The 16653-nt window shown below is 47.2% G+C and overlaps 1 protein-coding gene across 1 annotated transcript in view; it reads left to right on the top strand.

Moving 5' to 3' along the window:
* The window catches only part of LOC146172101 (frequenin-1-like), a 254253-nt gene extending 241003 nt beyond the window's left edge, over positions 1–13250 (top strand). Inside the window, exons 7-8 of the mRNA XM_084585869.1 lie at positions 583–660; positions 3612–13250. Coding sequence (XP_084441995.1) covers positions 583–660; positions 3612–3704 — 171 coding nt within the window. The 3' untranslated portion in view covers positions 3705–13250. The remainder of the gene's footprint in view (positions 1–582; positions 661–3611) is intronic.
* The last annotated feature ends 3403 nt before the right edge of the window (positions 13251–16653 follow it).

The following is a 16653-nucleotide window of genomic DNA, read 5'->3' as shown; positions in this document are numbered from 1 at the left end:
TTGCACCTGTTTCTTCTTTTGCCTTTTCGTAGTGCTTAAATCCTTCTTTCTTTCTTTTTGTGGATGCTATCGTTTTCCTTCGTGAGTGTTCGCAGCCAAGAAAAAAAAAAAAAAAAAAATAAATCTCAATGCGCTCTGATGTCTAATTTTATATCGGGGCCCTTTGGATTGCGCCATTCCACCGATTGCTCGCCTTACTGCAGCAGGCGATTTTGTCGTTTCGTTCAGTTTTCTTCGAAAAACTAAATCGAGATTAGCTGCACTTCTTCTACTTCTGCTTACTGCAGCGATGCTGCAAAGCCTTTCTTTATTTCCTCTTGAAAAGAAAAGCAAAGCAAAAAGTACTTAAGTCAATACCTTTGAGTGGTGTCTACGTTGCAACTCTAATTGAATCTAGGAAGACCGGGCCCTTGACGCCAGGAGACGTTCAGTGGTGATTCCATTTACTTTGTAACTGACTCTAAGCAGATACAGCTCCCAGAAGAAGATCAGCGAAGGCATTGTTAAACTCGATGCGGCAGCTCAGTGACCCTTTTTGCTGCTCTTTTTTTTTTAAAGCACGTTTCGCTTTCCATTGTGCAGGGAAACCAGACGAAAGAGTCCGAACAAGAGGAATCCCCCCAGGAAAGAGTTGACAAGATATTCGACCAATTGGACAAGGTAATACCCTTCTTTCTCCACAGGTTGTCGGGACATGTTCGTGGATTCTGATTGTTCTTTGCAGCTTCACGGCACTAAACGCGAATTGCCTTACAAGGGAGAAAAAAACTAAGTGACACGTACTCTTGCGCGCTCCCTTACTGGGGGGAGGGGTGGGGGGCTGGGGGGGGGGGGGGGTTACACGCTCAAGCCGCAGGATAAACTTCAACCACTAAATATGCGGAATAACGTACCTCTAGAAACAGACGCATAGTCCCATCTCGTACTTCGTGCATTTATCAAAGGAGGAAAACATTTAGCCGCTGCACCAGTGGCTAGCATTTAGAGCACGTTTGAAACCGTGATCAAAATCTTGGTAACTGCGACTACTTGGTTTATTCTGAAGAGAGAATTTGGTCTGTTGCCAAACGCAAGTGTTCCACATTTTTAAATATGAAAACCTACCCCACGGCTTGGAAAGCATACCCTTCTCTCATTAAGGAGCGCGCTATAAGACGTGTTACTCGCTTTTTGCTTCCTTACAGGTTGATTCGAGTTTACAGTGTGATAATGTATTTCCGACCACATATGGTAGCGCTCTGCTAAAGCATCTCTATGGAAGGCACCTGCGTATATGGCGACTTAGATGTTCCATGACTTATAGAACAGATTATGCGTCATTAACTTGAATTAGCTAGTGCGCAGAATCCCCGTGAAGGCATACATAGTGTGTTGATAATGGTATCTCGTGGCGCTGGAGGTTTCCGAGCACGCGCTTCGCTCCCATAGACTTCATCCGCGTTTCTCTGCCATGACTCGACAGGAGAAAATCGACAGTCACTTTTTCTTGCACTCTTCTCCATCTCTCATCTTCCTATCTACTCTCTCAACTTTTGTCTCCCCTTCTCTTCTTGGTTATTCGTTTACTCAAAGTGGGTTGGATCGCTAAGCTTGTGTTATTTTCGCCATATTTGGTAGCGTGAGCAGGACTTTTTCAAACTCTTCCTGCGTCTCTGTGTTGGGCGGCTATCATCGGGACCGAACAACAAATATACCTTATGGTTGCTTTCCCTCTTTTACCGATCGGCAGCAAAAATAAGTGCGCACCGACGTCGAGAGTAACCCCGTTGAGAGAATATTCAATTGTGAAATGCATCTGAGGATAGGCGCGTCACGCTCAAGAGCGTCTTATTTCTGCGTCAGCTCAAGTCTTCTCTCACGGCGTGTGTAAGGTGTCCACCGAGAAGTAATATAGTTTAGAGCCTTTTCAGTTTTTCCGCCCAGAAATCAGCTCGGACTCAAGGAAGACACTTGTTGACGCATGCGCTGATTCAGCGGCCAGAGAATCATCGTATCAGCAAGAGGCGACCCAAGCTCATTTCAGTTCGCCTTCATGATCTCCTGCGGTTCGACGTCGTATTATTTGCCGTGGTCCGCCGACAGCAAGCGCTAAATGCATTTAATGCTTAAAAATCTGGTAGAATACATGTTCTCATTCATGGTTGAAAACGTCTGATAAACGCCTAGGGCCGAAGCTTCTCAGTTACAAAAAAAAAACAGCACTGACGTAATATGAGAGCTTCGAGAAAATGCGCAGTACTTCAATCTTCCACACCTGATATCCGTGGGGGACATCCCTGTCTCCAGCATTGCCCGTTGAGCTCGTAACACGGTCCATGGGTTAATTTCAGAAAACAAGATCCTCCACCTCACTGCCACAGGAATGCTAGGAGGACTCGCTTAACAAAGCGCCACCAGTGTACACAGGGTCAAGAATTGGAATTGACAACAATGAAATATCAAAAAGCACTTAGCTTTCGTATTTTTCCTAGAGAGAGAGAGAGGGAGCATAAATTTTATTTATGTAAATAATTACGCCGGTCCATTCACATTCACCATCAAAACAAATTTCACATAGGGGTTCTGTCCCTGGGGTCCACCTCAGCAGGCTCCGGCTGTTGCCCACGCAAACCCTCTGGATGTACCATTAACGTTAAAAACGGAGCCAGCGAAGGCTTCCCTGCCATCTGCCATCCGGCCCCCGCACAGACACAAAGGAAAGGTTCCGCCATTGCTCGAGACAACAACTAGGCCTCTCCGTATCGGAGGCATGTAGTACATGCACCCTCGGTTTCTCTGAGGGCCCCCAACCGCCTGCCTACACACAGGTTACCGCCGACACTACTGTCATGCATGGGCTGATGGGCTCTCTCCAGCGTGCAGAGAAAAATCTGGAATAGCGAGCCTGAAAGCAAATAACGTTTTCCTTGAAAGCCAAGAAAAAAAAAAACAGGCTGTATTAGTCTACTAGTTCGCGATGATACGTGTGCTTATATGCTCTGTCAGAATTCGCTCGGTCCCTCCTCCCATGGCTGCATACTGTCTCCAAGGCGGCACTGCAGTACGGTTCTTCACCGATAGTGTGGCAGAGTCAAATTTTAAGACCGCCTGTAAACTGCCTGCGCGTTCCAGATCTCTGCAGTCTGCTTTCGTTGATAGGTGTACCGCTTTTAGCGCGCGAGTTCGTTTGCGCTTAAATAACCCTCCACGACGTTACGGAAGCATAGATCGGATGCCAGCTTAAGTGATGATTAAACGAAGTGAAAAGACAAACTAAATCCGCAGGGCAGGCTTTGCTTTTTGTCTTCGGAGTAGGCATTGCACTCTCCGTCAACCGTTCGTTCATGGGCGCAGTGCTAACAGGATCATATGCTGCACCAGCTGATGCTGTGGTGAAGCAAGGAGCGCACAATGTATAAAAAAAAAAAACGGAAACAAGAAAGAGGTACACGCGCTGGGTGTGCGCCTTGCTTCTTTGTCTTGCAGTCTGCTTTTGTCGCACTCGCTTTAGCATCGGAGTAATTCTATTTAGTGAAGGAGAGTTTCGCAGCTAGGTGCGTTGCCTTCCGTCTGCCAACTCGCAAACTTTTCACGTGTATTTGCTCCCCGACCCTCTTCCCTCCTCTTCGCAGAACCACGACAACCGGCTGACGCTGGAGGAGTTCCGCGAGGGCTCCAAACAAGATCCGAAGATTGTGCAAGCGCTATCTCTTTACGCTCCTTGACACAACCTCACAGCCAGTCAGTCCATGCTGGTCCAGCCTCCCACGTTCGAGCTCAACTACTCCCACATCCCACCCATCTACTGAACAATTTTTGCTTGGGCCAATTTCTGCATTCATTATTTTTCATTCTCTTTCCTATCTCTCTCTTTCCTCTCCTGCTCTTATCTTGCTACTGGTTTCTAATGTCACGTGACATGCATTGAGTCTTCGTATGCCAAACAATACAGCCTGCTTGAAAGATGCCCGCACAAGGGAACAAAGTTAACTGTTTTATTGCTGCGCAAGATCCATTGAATTCGCAAAGGAAACGACTGTTGCCCAGGACGCATTTATAAAGGACCGAGTCAGACAATAAACGAATCACTCAATTGATCACTCTTAACTTTGATCGAGACACGCTGTGTAAATATAAAAAGCAATGTGCATAGGTTCACATGCGTTGGCGAGACCATGCATCGCACTACAAATCAGAGTAAAAGAAGTTCTGAAGATACATCCTAAATATGGCTGGTCTTGCGCTCATGTCTGTTTAGAGAGGATACTGGCGCTGGACCGCTTCGGCTGAGTAGCGCTTGTATTCAAGCGTTTCAGCAACTGCAGTATTGTTTCCGCTCTAGCGATGACGTCGCTAGAAGTACCTGTTCCAAATAATCAGGTTAGGTTTCTTACAATGTTGCAGCACCTAACCTTATCTTACGTGTCGATTAGATTTCCTTAAATACGTACAACTTCATGCTAAATTCGGTTTCTAAAGATAAGCGCAGCGTCGACTTTGGAGGCCTCAACTTTCTGGCACGCTGTATTACACGTGAACCTTACCCACGCACACTTCGACGTTCAGTTTTTCTGCCCCGTGACGCCATTGGAGCCGCCGTTAATGACTTCCACCACGTAGCCAGCCTCGTAGAAAATCACTTAGTGAACCACTAAAGCCTTCCGATGGAGCCATTCTTTTTCAGGGTATTTGCAGTGTAAAGCGAGGCTTCGCAGTCGGTCATCTTCCAATTGCCCTGAACACCGTCGATTATGTTACACGAGTTTTGGTGCTACCTGTTTGAAGTGCATACCGTAATGATTTTCTGTTTTTCTTTTATTTGTAAGCGAAGTAACTTACGACGAAGCTATGCATTTATCTTGGTCCTCGGACCCTGCTCCACAACAGCATGTGCCAACAAGCACCGTACACACCATCACCGTAGCTACATTTTATAGCTCTTGCTGTGGTAGTTAAGCGCGTACTGCTCCAGTTATTTCACACTGCTTGGCTCGTATTTATCGTACGAGTTCGTCTTTCTTTGTGTACGATGTGTTGTACTTCCTGAACTGAAATCGCGGTACATTGAGCCGTTCAATAGCTGACAATCATTAGCCGTTATAAACTTTAAGGCGTTTAGAGACGATCCTCGCCGTGATTCCACCCATTATTGATTAATGAGTGATAGATTAATAATCGGCGCTTAGAGTAGCTTGGGAATGCAGTTCTTCACTGTAGGCCCCATTGGGCGCTCTCCCTTGGCGAACGTTTAACGGCACAAACCGCTGAAGCATGTAGGCTGTGCGTGGCTGCAGTTTATGTAATTTGATACTGCACATTTCATACCTCGGTGCGCCTAGATGTGTTTTCTCCTTTTCTGGCTTGTTTCTTACAGCTTGAGCTAACCTCCCTTCACATTTCTTCTCCTCGCTCCATCACCATCATCACATAATCCATGTAGCGCGAACGCTTTCACAGGGCTAGGACCGGCGTTTCGACAACAACAGTGGACCAATGACAGATAAAACCAGCAGCTGCTTTTCAGATCCGCTGAAAGCGGGCTACCTACACGACTGACTGGCTGTTGAAGTGACAGTGTAAAGCTGCTAGCCGGAGAGATGAGGATATCTTAACACTCTGACCAGCATCAACCGCGCGGGCCGGTGCGCGCGTGTGTCGTGGACGATGGAGGCAATTCGCTCCCTTCGCCCGGGCGACGCCGTTGAAACCAATCAAATAACCGCTGACTATCTTGTGTTTCACAACTCTTCGTGTTCCATGAGGCAGTTTTCGTTCGTTTGATTGTTTGTTTGTTGTGACCAGCTCCTAGGGAGCGCGGTGGACGGTCGCTTTGAGAGAGGGTGAAAGTTGTACATAGAGAAGAAACCTTGCCGCACGCGGTGTCGAAACCTCCGTGTTCGGAGGTTTCGGACCTATACAAACTGCTCGCATTACCCTACACATGACTAGCACACGGGTATCGAGAACGGTCTCCCCGCGACTATTGCATGCCCAGAAGCCCCCGAACGATTTCTGCCGGTCGAATGTCTACGTCGTTGTCGCCCTCAGGTGGCTCCGTGCTTTGTGGTCGCCGTTCGCCACGGCCTAGCTTTCACTCCAGTCCGCGGACGAGTCTAGTTGCCAATTCGATGCGCAGACAGCACGCCTTTTCGGAGTTTCTTTTTTGTTATTGTTTTTTTTTTTCTTCTCTAGCGGCACAGCATGCTTTCGACCACTTGTGCATAGATCACTTCGATGCACCGAGTTTGCGATCACGCGCGAACTCACTTTCGACCTGTGGAAAAAACTATTCATCGTCTTAGGCGACGTTGGGTGTCCCGTTTCGTTTCGTGTGCTTAGTTCTCGTTCCTGGTTCTTTCGGGCGCGCAGCCTGAGTACGGCCGCCTAGAGTGAAAAGATAACGAAGTAAAATGTGCCTTTTCAGCACGTCCTCTTCAGTTGCGCAATGATCGCCTGCTTTGCGTGAGCGGTGTAAACACTTCGTGTGCGGGGCACAACACTGCTACTCTGGAACGAAAAGTAAAGCAAACTAAGAAAGAAAGAAGTGGGGAGCAGCGCCTGAACGCACGCATCGTTTTTCGGCTCCATTCTTGGCGGCTCTGGCAACCGTTAGAAAATTCAGGTACACGCAGATCTCGGAATTTATTTGCTGGTTTTCAGTGGAGCCACCAAGGCGAACTCTAGCACGAGGTTACAGAAAAATGCACAATGTGAAAACGCCTAACACGCAAAAGATGCTTCCTTCCGGCTCTGACTTCGAGAAAGCTTGGTAAAAACTAAAGATTTGGTGCCTGTTATTTGCTTCAGCGCTGAGAGAGAGCAACAGACAATTCGAAAAATTCTCCTTAAAAAGTGGGAAACTTGCATAAGTTCATCGGAAACTCATTTCGAAGCGAAAGAGTGACACAGCTGCGTATCACAGCCTAGTTGTTCCGAGCATGCTTGTTGGCACTGAGTGCGGCATGGGAGAAGAAAAAAACACACACAACTCTTCGCGCATGTGGGACCATTCTTGGAGCACAGAGGAGGGTCGCTAAGCACAGAGCACATGCAATTAAGACAAACGGGCTTTTCGCGTATTCGCTTAAAGTATATAATTTAGGGTATAGATTCGGTGAAACTATTACTCCTAGTTTCTTTTTTTGCCTAGCAGCTGTAGTTTCGATTCTTGTGCTCCTGTAGCAGAGATTTATGTCGCCGGACAGCTAAATGTAGCGTCGCTCGCTAGGAATGTTGTGCCCCTTGCCGAATGAACGCACCCAGGCTTGCTGCAGACTTTCGTTATTTAGTCACTGTACTTACCGTCGACCGCTTTAGTTGAGCGTTGTCAAGCCTCATATTTCATCTCTGGCATGTGTTTGTAGTGCTTTCGGGGATTGACTTCTCAAGTGGGCAAACGGTTCGGCAAATGAGTAGTTCTGTCAGTGGCTTTTGGCTTTGCTATTTGGGTATATTTGGTTTTCCTCTCAGCGAATGTCGCAGTCAGACCTTCTCAGCCTGTCCTCTTGGATGAGCTGCGAAGCCCGTTGACCCGTAATTCATAGATCACGGTGAAGAAAATGGCAGCCGTATATTTTTCTGACTCTCACTGCTGAACTGAATGCGGGGGTTTCTCTCGGCGTGCCAATACAGGCACGCGCCTGCGCTGCAGACAGTCCGCAGGAAGACGTTCGCCAACATGATCTTGCATGCGACTCGCTCCGCTCGAATTGGCCACGCCGCTTGTCCGGCGCTTCGTGCTTCACGCAGCTGTGGCGATATCGCGATGCGTCCACGATCCCGACGACTCCCGAAGACTCGCTTCCCGCGTTGCTCTATACCATTTCGCTGCAAATACTCCGGAGCGCGTGAGTTCGAAGCCGCTAATGCTAGTGACCGCTAACGAAACTTCGTTGCCACCCTTGAGACCACCGGCGCCGGCAATGTGTACTCAGTTCCGTATAGTACTGCCGGAGGTTCCGTTTATGCACGCACTGTTGATGTCACACCACCACGCGGCTTTCTTCTGCGTGTTTAGAGTTCCGTGGATGAACACACAAGCCTGTTTCTGTGTTGTATGTTGCCTCTGTCGGTTTTTCTCTCCGAGTCTACGGGGGTGCTTGCAGCCCATGTCGAAATCGCTGCGTCGCGCACAGTGTGGCTTCCGCGCCTCTCGCCGTCTTTTCGCTATCCGTTACACTGGTGCTAGGGACGAGGGCATTGCCACTTCGTAGTATGATCGCCCGCGGACTGAATGGGCCTTGTTCTCCGCAGTTAGGCGAAAAAGCGTGCGCGGAGGGATGTCATCTGAAATGTGTTGTCAAGATGAAGTATTGAGCAGGATTGAAAGCGGAAATATGACGTGTCTATGTTAACTTGTGTCTCTTCGCTTTCGTTGCTTAGTTCTTGGTGTTCCTTTCGGACCGCAGCTGTGTAGGAGGAAGCTCCTGCTTCAGTTGGTTAGCAAAGGTCGGCTAGATATTAATTTGGTATGCTTATAGCCTCGTGAAAACAAGACATGCCACAATGCACTATCTAAGCAGCACATGTTCGGCCCACAATGCGCCTAACTAAAAATCTCAGCAATGGTGGTAACACTAAACCACTGAGTTTGAAACGACAGGCATTGACTTATGCTTAGTAGTCTGCGCACACCTCTATACAGCAGGAGATAGCAGATTTTCAAAGACAAGCTGACAGTCTGGTCCGTACACACTGTGCAAGGCAAACTGGCGTTCCGCCACATACACAGACATTTTTCTCACTAGCAATTATTTGGATTTCGGGTAGGGTACTGCGGGCAGAATACAGCGCTTCGTCGCGTACGTTCGTTAGAATAAAACGGGACGCCTTCCTAGCACCTGCCAGTGCTGTACTGTGTTGGGATGCTTTCCAGCCTGCCGTGGTGAACTTGGGAAAGAAATTTTCAGCGTAGTTTACTCTCATCGCAGCTTTCGCAGTTCATATAGGCTGCTCCTGTTCCGTGAGAGGCTGCGAGCAATTTCAAGCAGTAGGCAGGCTGCTGATTTTGCCTCTGTGTTCAGTGTTTGCTTTTAACGGACGAACGAAATGACTGGTACGAAAATGGCGAGAAACGACCGACTTTAGGAGCAGCTTTAGCGGCATCGTAATCGAGTAATGGGTAAGTGAGCTTTGCGATAGCATTAGGGGGTGCCTTGAGCCGCTTTCGTTGTAGACCGTTATCTTTTGCCGGTTAAGAAATCGGGTCGCTTCGGACAGAAGGCGCACCTAGCATGTTCGTTCCAGTATAGACCTTTTGATGTTTTGTTTCAAACGATGCACCCTTTTTCATGATTTGGCCTCCCCTCTTAGCATAGATAGGGTGAAAGCCACGTTAAACATCCGCAAAAATCCGACATTTAGCTTAGCTTAACTATTCTCGAAGCAGCAGATTTATTTTAATTGGTCCACCTTGTTCCAGCAAATTCTGCAGGTGGCACTTTAATTTTAGAAACTTGAAGATAAACGTCTCAATAGCAGATATCAGTCTCTGAAACATGCAATGTACACCGACTAAAGGTGAGATAGTCGTCTGCATCAAGTTTCTTGCAAATTATGTTTTCCGTTATCGCCAAACCGAATTCTCCAGATTCGAGTGCACCCATGGTTGTTCAGTTTGGTTTAAAGCTGAAAGATAGAGCTTCCGAGGAGCCGAATTCTCGGAATTCCGCTGCAGCCGATGTTAGAGGCGAAATTTTGATGGCCATCTTTTCGTGGTTTTGTTGCGCACTCCTTAAAAAAAAAAAAAAAAAAAAACTTCGCATGTATAGAAGGAAAAGAAAACTATTGTGAGCGTGTGCAGCACCAGTGTATCCCAGACGCTTTTAGAGGAATGAATAAGCACCTCGAGTGTCCTGCGGAGCGACTTGTCGAGTGTTATACCGAATTATATTGTCCTCAGTTCGTACAGAATGGACTGACACTGTACATTGCTGCACCGCTCTAAATTGAGCATGGGGTCTCGTAGGGTTCGAAGGGTATCTAAAGGGTGTTGTTACGATTAGAATGTTGAGCACATTTTTGTGCACGCCTACGTAGTCCGCATTTGTTTAGTTGCGTTCCTTGTGCGTAAGTCATCAATTCCTCTTGCTTGAATGGCCCTTGGTTGGACAGTAAGGGGTAATTCCGCTTAGTTCTTTCTCTGGTGCACAGAGAATTTAAGGAATAGCATTACCTTTAACCTCGTTAGCCTTAAAACGCGTGAAATCCTTTCTCTCTTCACTGAAATGTTTTTCTTTTTAATATTGCTCTTTTTAATTATTTATTTCACTCGGCGAATTTATGCAGGAAGATGTATGACGAAAGCTCTGAAGGTCATGGGAACAAAAGGGCAGTTCTAATCAACCTCTCGCGGTCAACCGCGCAGATTTTGCTTCATCTTGCGGTTTTTCTCCAGCGAGCAAAATGAACACACTTTAAAATTAAACTTCATGATTTTCGTCTCCTCCTTAATGATCAAGACTGTCCCTGTGAACGAAAGGAATTGCACAAAAACAAAATGTGATGGCCAAGCAATGCGGGCAGAGCAATCGTGTTTGCAGGGGAACCGGGGCTACTGGTTACACTAGATAGACCAATGTATCCGGCTGGTATAGTGATCTTCCAATGCTTCACCGCACTTTTTGTCTGGTCTACGTTTCATCAAGGACCTTCAGCTGCCATGGAGGGCCGAAACGCTTTTGAATGAAAACTCGCGAGACTGTTGTCACCCGTGCGCCATTCCTCTTATTATTCCCTGTAGTGTCTGTTAAACTCGCCATATGGAATCAGTCTTCTGAGTTCCAATCACAATATTTGTCGTTCCTAGGCCCAGCATATCAGGGATGGCATATGTGTGTGTCTAGACATGGCTGCCTTTTTTTTACGTTTAAGCTCTTTCTTACCATCCCATCATGCCATCTCACTACAATCGCCATGTTGGACCGGTTTCATAGACTAAATATTGTTGCGTAAATAAAAAACGTTCTGTGCGGAAACAACTGCTCTGCCCGCCTCACTCCGCCTCAGCTTGCGAACGCAGCTCACTGCTGAGTTCGGCTCCTGTCAGCACTTTGAAACCATGCTTTGCACGTGTGGTAGGGATGTGTGGCTGTGTGGTCACCGCACACTATGTGCGACAGGGATTTGATTCCAAATCTTGGTAGGCACACGGCAGATTGTATTTTCAGGTACTAGTTGATGTTTAGAAAACTTAAGGAAAAAATTTATTTTCTTTCAGTAGAGTGGGCGTTAGTTTTCATCGTCGTTGGGTGCTTTTGAAGCTCCTGATGAGAAAAGCGAGAAGAAAAGCAGAGCACAGCCGACAAAAGAGCAATGGTCTAAATCTTTTTTTTTTTCTTCCTTTTTCTGTTGCGTAATTCTGAACATTGCTGAGCCCCCATTCGCGAACGACGGATCAGATCCAGCCGTTCGTGCGATTAATCGGCAGGATTTCTTCGGCGGCATAGCTACGCTCCATTACTTTATATGCCACCTAATGACTGCAGCGGCGTAATTAACGGCGTGTCTCGCTGTCCTATTTCAACATTTACGAAGTGCTTGTGGGAGTGCAACTGTAGCGTGATTGTCTCTGCAAATGCTCATCGTGAACAGCACACGCAAACGACTTTGCGAACTGAGCTTCCCTTTATTCATTTTCCCGAGCTTTTCTGTCTGCCCACGAAATAAATGAGTTTGCTTTTTCCCAGTTTTTTTCTCTTATATAAAAAGTGAAGTGCTACTGCGAGCTGCAGGCATTGTGAAAAGTTTCTTGAAATGTCAAAAAAAAAAACCGCCATTCCGCCAGGCCTTTGTCTTATTGGTAGGTTTGAAGCGATTCCCATTGTTTGCGAATGAGCCTGTTCTTTCTTTCGACACCTTTCTTTTTGTGTGTGTGGTTCTTTTCAGGCAAAGAGCGACTTGGAAAAAAATGACCCTGTAGTTAGTGCGGGTGTTCTGTGGTAGACGATTTTCGAAAGAAGCAAACAGAAAAGTGTTGACGCAGCGCATGGCTACGTTCTCAGTGCGCTTGTATGTTGTGGATAACTTCATCCTTTCGTTTTCTCGCGTATTTGCATGCCTATACGAGCTTTACGTCTTAACGATCTGACATAAATGTCATTGTTGGAGGGCATTTGTCGCAGCTCTGTGCGTGTCATTCTCGGCATGGGCAGTCTTACTTTCTTTGTTACAATTGCCAGTTCAACGCGGCTGGTATTCAAAAACAGGTTCCAGTCACAGCCCTAACGGTACGATTCGCTTACTTGCATTAAAGCGCAAAGTTTTTGCTTTCGAATATCAGAGTGAAAGGCCCGTGCTGAGCTAAGCGCGAGACACAGCTGCTCTAACGCCCTCTAAAAGGAAATCTTTTACAGAATTTGTTATTCCCGAAGCTCGCCTGCAGAAGTATGTTGCCTGAAGACATGAAGTTTTTCAGCGAAACAGCGGCAGCTCGTATTTGTTTTCGCAAAATCCTCTTTATCAGTAAATGAAAAAAAGTAATGATGACAAAAACTTCTATGAGCAAAGTTGTTTGCGCTGACCTTTCCCCATGTCTTGTGCTTATATGAGGGTCTTACTCACAATTTGGATTAGTGATGCGACTTATCGTTGTGCGTTTCTGTGCGCGCATTTAGGAGGCGATGATGTGGCAAATGATTGCTGTGACGATGTGCTCGTTGTCTTACTAATTCTGGTTGTAAAGCTTTCGTTCGCGCGCAGTGTTTGGTTCTAAACTTTAGTTGCACGGCTCATTGCATTTGCTTCTTAAAGTCCTTGAAGGGAACAATGTGAGCACATAAGTTGTTATTATATGCTTTGTACTTTTTCATGTATAATTTCACCCTTTCGATTGTGACTTTCTTTAGTGTATCTATACAAAATGAGAAATCGAGAAATGCGTCATTTCTTGTGTATATGGTTGCTGTAATGGGATCGGGCTTGGTTAATGTTGTACATACGTTAATATAGGTAATGCCGATTTAGTTAGCGCAGTTTGTTTAGCATAAGAGTAGAGTACAATGTGCATGGTGTTGCGTACAAATAGCTTAATTACACATTTAAATTGACCTGTGGTATCTCCGCACTAAGGCAAATTTTGAGGCTGAGTACAAGCTCTTTGCTGAAAAACATCAATTGCGAGCTCATAATTTTTTGCAGCAAAAGACATAATGAAAGTCTACAAATACTACTATTGTGATAATGTCGCATCTAGATTCTTGTGTGGCGTAGTCCTTGCTGCAAAAAAAAAATCTCTTTAGGGTCGTTACATGTTTGTGGCGCATTACGTAAAGTGTACAGTACTCACGGATTGAAATAGGACACTCGGAGCGCGTGGCCGTCGCTGCATGCAGCGCCGCCCGTGGATGCTCATGGAACCAAGGTGCTGCATTGTGGTATAGCGCGAGGGGGCAACATCTAAAAAGCAGAACTGCTCCTTCCGGTCGCCAATAAGCCGGCCTGTTGTTACCACACTGCCTTGCATGCAGCGACGGCCACGCGCTCCGAGTGTCCTATTTCAATCCGTGAGTACTGTACATGTTCCGAAATGCAGTACTGTTCTTGAACTAAAAAAACAAAAGAGCTATTTGGCATCACCAGCGACGACAAAACGCACTTTGTAAATGTCGCAATGTGTGTTCCTTGGCTTCCTGGGCTTCTAGTGTGGATTTTGACTAAGCCTGGTGTCTAATCTCATTTCTAGTGGCTTTCTTTTGTTATCTAGTTGCGAACGAGCAATATTTGTTGCGCATTGCTGTGCACTTATTGTTCCTTTGGTGGTGCGATCTCATAGACTAGAAAGGGTCGCGAGCATGAGGTCGACAAGCCTAGGGAGGCTTCACCTCCACTGTGTTTTTCTCGAGAACACTCCATTGTCAGACTTTGTGTTTTGACAACAAGAAAACGTGACGCAGGGTGGTCGCTTTGTCACTGTTTGTCCCGAGTGGTACATACATACACACGTATATATTCGCCTACGCACTCGTGTTTGTGACCAGACCCATGCTTAAAAAGTGAGCTGACGAGCATGCAGTCCCTCGCCCTCCGATTTTCAGCCCATGTACATTGCTCTTTTGAACCGCATGAAATACAGGAATACTTTTCCACGGCAAGTGTGTGGCGTCACGTCATTCCAAGTTGGTTCTGTCTCGTTTCCTGCTCGCATCCGATGCGAGCACGCACCACTGCGGTCACCGTGCAGTGCAATGCGAGGCGTTCCATGGTGTATCGCAGTGGCCTGCATAACTCATGTGTTTGAGGCGTTCCGAGGCAGTCCCTTTCAAAGAGACCACACATTTGATTGCCTTTTATGAGCAGGTACAAGTACTTGAGCCGCTATGGGACTGCCGCCTCCTTGACCTCCATCAATATTGTCACATGCAACAAAGAGGCCACCAGTACCGAACTTTATAGTATGGTCTTCCACTGCGAGTTTAGAGGGAAGCCTTTTGGTGCATTTAGACATATATATGCTCCTTCTATTCACCAGGTAAAATTATGGCCAAGAAAGCAGCTTTAATTTCAGGCTTTTTGGACGACACTCAAGCCTTGTCTTCGCGGGTAAGGGGCTTGAAATGCTGGCAGTATTCTGTAGACCGACGTCGTTGGTCTGAACTGCACATAATATTTGCGAGTATAAGTTCAATCGAAGAAGCTAGATCCTCCGTTAGGAGGCTAATTGGTTGAATGCTTTAACGGCTCCGTTCAATGAATGAATGTGACCGCTAGAGCTGTCTGTACGAACAATGCAAGGTGAATGTTATTCTATATTATTAACGGGAACCCCGCCGCAATGGTTCAGGGGTTATGCGTTCGCCTGCTGCATGCGCCAGAGTACGCGGGTTCAACCCCAGCCGCAGCGGCTGCACTTCGCTGCACACGAAACGCAAGGCGCCCAGTGCTGTAACCGGAGTTCTGGCCGAGGTTCGCGCAGATTCTCCAGTTGAAAACAGAGATGGACCTAGCAGACGCTGTCGAGTGACCGCCACCAAAGGTGCCTAGGAGGCCGCGGCAGCGGCGGCGGTGGCTGGGTTTCCCTTTCTCTCCTGCTGTAGCGGGCAGCCCCATTCGGGACGGAAACGAGTTGACTATTCAGGCCATATCCCCCCCCCCCCCCCCGGCACTCATGGCGGCGTCAACACGTGACATTTTCTTTCGTTAGAGGAATCGAAGGTGCGTCGACGAGCAGTGCTGATCCCGCTCGCCGACTTCTCGACGCAGGCAGGCGACCTTCTGTGAAGTAACCGCTGGGGAAATGACATCCACCAACGGACGACTTCTCGGGCTCTTACGCCTTGGTGCAGAATCTCCACCATCAGCAGAGGATCGCCATCCGTCATCAGAGAAGTTGGCTCTCGCCACCGAAAGATGTGCGCGGAGGTTCTAGTGCCACCAATGGCCGTGGGCGGCCTCTCGAGGGATCTCTTGGGCCCCACTGGTTGGACTGTACAGATGTACTTTGTTTACCTACTAGGGAACTGGGGATAACCGGCCGTATTTAAGCGGGGGAAATTGTCTCTACCAAAGGATCCGTCTTCTTCCCTCAACATGTATCTCCCCATGTAAAAAGTTGTTCAAAAAATATTTCTTTGCGTCTCCTCCCTTGCTGCTCTTGTCTCGATGTCTCGTCTACTCTTCCCAAGCTGCAGTAAAGCCTAGGCCTCCGAACATAGATCTGATCACCGGGTACTGTACAATGTCAGAGTAAGTTAACAAACACCAGGTGGTCGAAACCATCTGGAGACCTCCACTACGGCGTTCGTAATACCATGAGTCCCTTTGCGACATTAAATCCCATAAAACGAAAGCACAGGAGTGTTCTTCGCAGCCATTGGAACTTTGATGCGTCTAACACCATGCAGCACACCATACCACTATTAATGGAGGTACACCAACTCAACACGCGGTCACAATAGTGGAAACACATGTCTGAAAGTTAGCTTCCGAATATTCTCCTGGCTCCGCCTGGAAGCGGACTGCGACAGAGATGGCCTTGCATTTTTCATCCTGCGTCGCCCTGTATCTCGAAACTCGCAGCACACGTATTTACTGCGTAGAGAGAGCGAACATTCTTAGCCAATCCTCGGAATATTTCCACAGTAATGTTTCTAGCACTATTTATATCGCACGTAATGAACGTGCTGAATTATGAGTGGTAGTAACACAGCGTCTAGATCTGACAAAGTCGCGCTAAACATACCATGACTCCTATTCTTTCTGGGAATGGCATGATAGCACCGGCGTTGTGAGAACCTAAAGACCTCGCAGCTTTTTTTTCTTTTATTTGCATGTCATTCGAAGGCACTCAAGAAAGTGAAGAAATGTTAACACTGATCATGAACGCTGGTTTAAAAAAGAAGCTCAAGAAAAGGCACAGACGAACACAAAAATAAACGGCACAGTCAAAGCGGTTGGACATCCACGCCTGGCCCTATTGCCGCATGTTCTCCTAACCGTGACACCAGTCCTAGAATATCTGAGGTAGACCATAAAATGTCAGGGCAGTGCATCAGTTTTTAGTCTCCGCCGCTGTCCAACATACACACATCGTCTTGACTACGGGACGCTCAGCTTTCGGCATTGTGGTAGAAAGCACGGCCGCTGGTCTCCGTCGAAGTGCGCTACCCCTCCACATACCTCTTTAAACTCGTTCGTTGGTGAGCTAGTGGCACTGGTGGGAAGTAGGCCACAGCGGAA

This window comes from Amblyomma maculatum, unplaced genomic scaffold, assembly GCF_055883805.1.
Source record: "Amblyomma maculatum isolate TAMU_Amacu unplaced genomic scaffold, ASM5588380v1 scaffold_13, whole genome shotgun sequence".
NCBI classification, from domain to species: domain Eukaryota; kingdom Metazoa; phylum Arthropoda; class Arachnida; order Ixodida; family Ixodidae; genus Amblyomma; species Amblyomma maculatum.
Note: the sequence above shows the minus strand (reverse complement) of the source record. Positions and strands in the feature narration are given on the sequence as shown.